Genomic DNA, 6,853 nt, shown 5'->3' on the forward strand with positions numbered 1-6,853 from the left:
TGATGTTTTTTTCTCATCATGCCCACCTACTGAGCAGCTGCACACCGTGGCCTCTCTGTTTACCCTGCTACTGCTGCTCCTGTTGTCTTTTGGAACTCTGGGATTGCCAGCAGACCGATGGTTCTCTGAGCCCCGGAGAAGTGGTCGAGGGACTGATAAACTTTCCACAGAGGCTCCACAAGCTTTTGAGAGCAGACACAGGACACTACAAGGACGAGGATCTGAGTCTCGGGCAGGTAATAATGGAGTAAATCTGGGTTGGGATAGTCAAACATATCTAACCTCCTCATGTAATGTTTCCTTTTGGAGCCTTTATTATTTCTCTGTTCACGGCATTGAACTTTCCTCGATATTATATATATATTTTTGAAGTCTGTTTGCATTTAGGGTCAAATAACTTGTCAACTCCATGAATCCTCTCGATAGCTATTTGATATATGTGATTATCTACAAGGCTGGCAGGATGGCTAAGAGGTATGCAGACTCACCTCTAAGATGTCTAACTTGTGTTTGAATATCGGCCCGTCTGTAAACAGTCATCCCGGTGTTACGCAGGCAAGATGATTAATTAACGTATGTGCCGTCCCTCCGATGGACGTTCAACTGGGTGTCCCATCCATCGGCGTTAGTTGGTGGATTTAAAGATCCCACAATATCCTTCACAAAGAGTAGGTGAGCTATCGCCAGCTCCATGACCCAATTCCAAACTCCTACTCTGAATTATTGTGTCAAAAATGGGGGCTTGACTAGGATTGTGTCCTCGTAACTGCTTTCGCAGCACTAACTTTCTGCATAAGATGGCATGGTACATGATGAAGATGATGATGATTATTATCTATAATTTGAAGACACCCATTTTCTACCTGTCATTCCACCTCTACCTCCCAACACATTCCCTTATGGGTTGAGAACATTCAATATTTTGCTGTGTGATAGGTTAATGTAGTAATATCAGATTATCTTTTGTTTCTGCAGATTCGATGAAATGGGCAAGCTTGCCTCTGGATATTCGCTCCACAGGTACTGCTGCTCAGCTGTCCCCCAGTCTTCCCAGTCCCAAAACTAGCAAGAGGCGTAAAAGCTGTGGTGGCATTCAACATCAGCAGCGCAAAAAACACAAAGACCGCAGTGGCAGGCGCGGAAGGCGGCGCAAGGGCAGAGGCAATCGGAAGCAGAAAAGGCCAAAGAAAAAGCCCAGAGAGCATGACTGCCATCTGAGACTCGCCCTCGTGATGGCACGAGAACTTGGCCTTGGATACGATTCTGATGAGGTTATCAGTTTCCACTTCTGTGCCGGGGACTGTGCCGCAGCCAGAAGAACCTATCACAAAGCTATGGAAAGCTTAGCACGTCCAGGGCATGCGGCTGAAATTGCGGGCCTCGAGGCAAGCAGGCCATGCTGCCGCCCAACCAACCTTACTGGCGTCTCCTTCATGGATGCACAACATACCTGGCGAACAGCTGAACGTGTTTCTGCCAGTGGTTGTCACTGCGTTATCTGAACGGAGATTGTTAAATTGTGCGCTGTCGGCTATTTTGATTTCTACAAAGTTTTTCTCTTGACAAGAGAAGAAAGCCATGACCTCTTGGTTCTTCGACCTTCGCTGACATCTCCAGATGTTGCTGTATTATATTTTTCTTGGATGCAGGGTTTGAACTTGCCTGTGAGAAAGCTGTCATGGTATGTGATTTCAGAAGCAAAATGATGAACGAGTCATTTATATCACAGCCTTTGGTTGTTGACAAGTTTAATTCGAAGAGCAATAATGTGTGTCCCTCTTTCAAGTCCTTGAGTCGAATGAGCACGTTTAAATGGGTGGTTGATATAAGGCATAAAACAAAAGCCGAAAAGTTAAATGAACTGCAGAACTCGCTTTCTGCCTGGATTAAGGGGATCTCTTGAACATGATTCTCAGACATGAGTTTGGCTCCCAGAGCTCACTGTTTCTGTGAGATAGCTGTGTTTTGTATAATATGTAGCTGTATGAAAGTTGAATCCTAGCTTAAGGGCATGGAAGATGACAAGGACGCATTGTGGATTAACAGATGTAATTCTTTGTGCTAAAAGACGTCTGGTTGCTGCTATCCCCAAATCCATTTCATCGTCGGCTAGCTCGGTTTCTGATCATGTGTAAGGTTTGCAAACCAATTCAATAGCAACACATCACAAATCAAGTTTGGAACTTGAACGTTTACGAGCTCAAATACACTTCGCATTTATGATATTTGCATTCCAATCCCACAGAAACAAATTCCTTTATTGCGATTTGTGATTTGGCCCTGAGCCATGGAAATCCCCTTCAAGTTGCCAAAAGGATTCCAAAGCCTGCTGCAAATATGAAAATGGCTAAGATTCTTCTTCTTTCTCTTCTCCTCCTCCTCCTCCTCCTCCTCCTCCTCCTCCTCCTCCTCCCTCGATCAACTTGTACTCTTGGCTTTATTGGTTTCAGTGAAATTATTGATCCATAGAAAAGTAGAAAAGACAATTTCATCAAAGATGGTGTCAGGTTGGCAATGAGTGACAAGCTCTCTCAGGGAAATTTAGGCAGGATTCATTATTGATGTATCTGTTTGGCTTGTTCAAGAGGGCAAAGAGTATAACTCACACGTAATCTGACGAACATACTTAAAAGTAAAAATGGCAAACAGTGATATGACTAGAAAGGATCTTCCTTCACATAACGTACAATTATCAAGTGTCAGTGAATTGCGTAATATCACTAATGGCACTGATTGCAAAACTTCCCAACCAGGCTCACTTTGTCAGAAAAACATCTCAAGCCAGCTTGAAATTGGCTGATGTCAGAATGAGTTCAATGAGGCAGTGACCATCTCAATAACTTCGACCAGTGTGGTTCAGGCAACTTCTCAATATCTCCAGTAAAGGGCTACCTTTGGGTACTCTGTTCCAGAAACTCATCCACAAACCCTGCTGGACATATTGGTAGTCTTGCACTTTACACCCTGAGTGATGCCCTGCTTAGACATACTCAAAGTTAGCCGCACATCAGTCTTCTTCTTATGATTCTTCTTCTTCTTCTTCTTCTCCCATATGTAGCACAAGGCTACTGGGTAGCATCATTGGCTGAGGGCGTGGCTGTGCCAATGATGCAGCAGGATTTGGAATTTTGTCAAGGTGCTGGCAATAGCTCACCTACTCTTTGTGAAGGACACCGTGGGATCTTTCATGTCCGTCAATTAATGTCGGCAGAGGGGATGCCCAGTTTAACGTCCATCTGAGAGACAACACACACATTGATGAATCACCCTGCCTGTGAAACACCAGGATGGAATTTTATAGCCTGGTCAAGATTTAAATCCAGACTAGACAGATTAGAGTAGAGTGTGTGTACCTCGGGGCCCTCTCGGTCATTTAGCCAGCCATTGCACATCAGTAAAGAGGAGGATCAGCCCTTCAGAGTACAAAAGTTTAGGCTGACTGTTTTCAGTGATTGGTTATAAACTCATGAGAATTGTTGTTTTCTGTCACGCTGAGTTATAGAGACTAATCGTAAAGGTCCCAACACGTTTGAAACGCTTGAACTTCTTTTTTTCTGACGTCAGCACGAAAAAGACAAGGTATACACACGTCAATTTCCCTGAACAGGCATCCTCTTTGGTTCTTGTGATTACTCCGTCATCCTACATCCATCCATATATTACATGAAAAAAATCAACCCTCATGACAATATCCATGCCCTCGTTGACCAATTTATACCAAAAACCTTGGCAACCAAGAGATATTTGGGCCAAAGAGAGAAAAGCCAAAATTAAACATCTTTTAAAATTGCGTTCCCATAAAAAGGAAATAATGGTCAACCGATGTCTTAATTTTCTGCAAAGATTATTAATGATGCACCAAAGAATAATCGTTCAGCTCATCTTTATACATTTGACTATAGGTCACAAGTGAACCTAAAAGAGAACTCCAGAGCTCACAAACTTTTTGCCTTTGAGAACTTTGATTTTAATTCAACATTTACATTTTAAGGACCAAATCTAATCATTCATCATAATAAAATTTTTCAGAAATGAGAAGCTAATCAGCACGGCTCTGTGGTCGTTTAAATCACACGCCTTCCCTTTTAGCAGAAAAGGAAAATCCTTCAAACTCCCACTTATTAGTTGCCTGATAAAAGACAACAACCAATGAAGTTTCAGGAGAATATCACTTTAACAGGACAAAGGAGGATTTCTAAAATTCTTCAAATCGTCACATTTGCGAATACCCATAGGCACAACATTTGAAGTTAACCCCAAATTCCAGAAGGAGCCATCCATTAATAACAGAGAAATATAAAGTTGAGAAGAAGAGAAGAGATGATGATCCAAGAGAAAGAAGGGTGGGGCAGAAAAGTTTGGGAGGAGACAGGAGTAAGGGGAGGGAAGGGAAGAGTCATGATTAGAGCCCAGAAATGGAGGAGAGGTGAAGATTTCTGTTAAATTTGTGCTTTTAATAAATAGGTAGCTCTTAAGAGGCGTTAATAAAATGCACACCTGGTTTTGTGGTATTTCACGTCCCTGGAATCAACAGGTGATTGCCAAAGCCGTAGTTTAATAACTCAGCGGCTGGTGGCTTCCCTAGAAAATAACCGTAAACTACCTATTCACTTGTCCACAATAACAGGTGAGGAAAATAAATAGTCCACAATTACCTTGTTAAGCATACCTGGATCAAACGATTGAAACAAGTTGTTTTTTTGTTTTCTGTTTTTTTTTAAAGAAAAAGTCCTGTTTTCAGTTTCTTCCTGGGTCTGAGTGAAGATCCTCAGAAGGATTGGTTCACCACCATGAACTAGCACCACCAGTACCTGATGGCTTTGCTATCATTTCAGGGATATAACCGTGCCAAAACGCCTTGTGCTTTCTACAGCTCATGGATTAGTGGTTGTACATGTATATACATACATCATATACTAAATGTTACAAAGTACTTAACGCTCTACAATATTGCACTTTCCTTCTGTCCTGTAGGTCATCATATTTCCTCGAGGAACGTACATATAAATCCATATGTTCACTTCATATATCATTCATATTATTATATGAATTATATGTGATGCATGAGCGTAGTATATGATTCATAGATACGTTTTGTAAAGGATTTCTCAATTTATTCTTGTCGACCTTGCACATTCCAACTGCCTTCCATAATACCAGCATCTCCCATAGTCCTACGGTCCTCCACAAGGTTTCTCAACAACTCCAGTCCGAATGCCTTCCGTGGTTCTGTGAAAAGGCCACAATATTATACCGCAAACAACCATGAGCGCAATGGTCTTGCTCCTTTAAAGGATTCACCTTTATAAAGTCTTTGCATGTGTTCCTTTTCGTTAGTTCTGGTGACGAGGAGACTTGTTGAGAGGGACAGTCTTTGGGGGGAAAAAATAAGATAAAATAAATTACCTCCATGAGACTCGATTTTTCTATAAAAAAAAAAAATTGAAATGTTTTATTTTTTGCTATGATTTGTGAAATAAATTAGTGTGAAGGACTGCTCTTCTTAATTCCGGAGTCAAGGTCACTGCCTTACGTCACGGTCCTCCCGATTTAAAGTGACAACTTTGTGTAGAATCCACTCATCGTCTCAAGAGATGTTATACAGAAAGGCCATCTCTAAAGTTTTGTCCTCAATGTGTGGACGATTACCAAACTCTTGTTGGTTTAAAAAAAAAATTGTTTCTAAATCTCATTGAAATGCTGGATTGTCTGTCAAGTCGCATCTTCTTTTTTCTACTTCTTCCTGGGACTTTTGACGTCCCAAGCATGCGTTACTCCTTTAAACACTGGCTGCTTGAGCAGAAAACATGATGCTTCCTTCATTAAGCGCCAACAGGCCTTTCTGTAAAAGTTTGCTATTGTAATTTTGTACTGAAACTTATTTAAATTAAATTTTAACTTATTTAATTTATATATTATACAGGGAGATGGTGTGTGTGTGTGTGTGTGTGTGTGTGTGTGTGTGTGTGTGTGTGTGTGTGTGTGTGTGTGTGTGTGTGTGTGTGTGTGTGTGTGTGTGTGTGTGTGTGTGTGTGTGTGTGTGTGTGTGTGTGTGTGTGTGTGTTTAAACTGGAGCAAGTTTTAGCAGGTTCAACTCTTACCCGATATCCGTCCTCAAAGCCATTCCATTGTTCTCCAAGAAACTTCGTATTTTCATTCTGATAATGTCAGAAATGTTTTGCGTTTTTGAAACACGTTTTCTACATGTCACTCATCAATGAAATGTTTGTGCAAAAGGAATAAATACACATGGGACCTTTCATCCAAGCATGAATGTGATTGTTTTATTAAATTCCTAAATGGCCTTGCGATACCTCGCTCGGATACTATGGGCTGTCAAGGTCCAACCAGGCCTGAGCTTGGTGACTTTATTTCAAACAAATGATAAGTGTGGTTCAAGGTTCAACCTGCACTCGTATTCTAGACAAGGAAATGAATGACGGATCACTGAATGTTTGTGGTGTTAATGTAAATGTTTGGCCAAAATAAAATAGAATTAAAATATAACTGTGTGACGTGACGTCACAGCTGTGTGAAGCATTTTAGGTATTTCCAAGATGGCACGCGGAGCAATGTGTTTCGGTGGTTTTGGATATTTCGAGGAGATTAGCCGGACATTCCAGTGATGCGTGTCTCTCATGAAAGATGTCTTTGAGTGGTTCAAGAGGTTTAACATTTAAAGTGAATTGTGAATGATATTTTACAAGGAAATTAAATGGAGGAGTAGGCCATTTAATAGACCTATCAATCCAGCACAATCTTGCCAATATCCATGTACCCCTTAATCAAATATATATATATATATATATATATATATATATATATATATATATATATATATATATATATATAT

The 6,853-nt window shown here is 40.8% G+C and overlaps 1 protein-coding gene across 1 annotated transcript in view; it reads left to right on the forward strand.

Moving 5' to 3' along the window:
- LOC147024898 (uncharacterized) overlaps positions 1–6,262 on the forward strand; it is a 68,482-nt gene extending 62,220 nt beyond the window's left edge. Inside the window, exons 3-4 of the mRNA XM_085885261.1 lie at positions 38–236; positions 976–6,262. Coding sequence (XP_085741387.1) covers positions 38–236; positions 976–1,502 — 726 coding nt within the window. The 3' untranslated portion in view covers positions 1,503–6,262. The remainder of the gene's footprint in view (positions 1–37; positions 237–975) is intronic.
- Positions 6,263–6,853: the final 591 nt, after the last annotated feature.

Source organism: Eptatretus burgeri, chromosome 6, assembly GCF_056783735.1.
Source record: "Eptatretus burgeri isolate ZD-2024b chromosome 6, Ebu_testis_v1, whole genome shotgun sequence".
Taxonomy (NCBI): domain Eukaryota; kingdom Metazoa; phylum Chordata; class Myxini; order Myxiniformes; family Myxinidae; genus Eptatretus; species Eptatretus burgeri.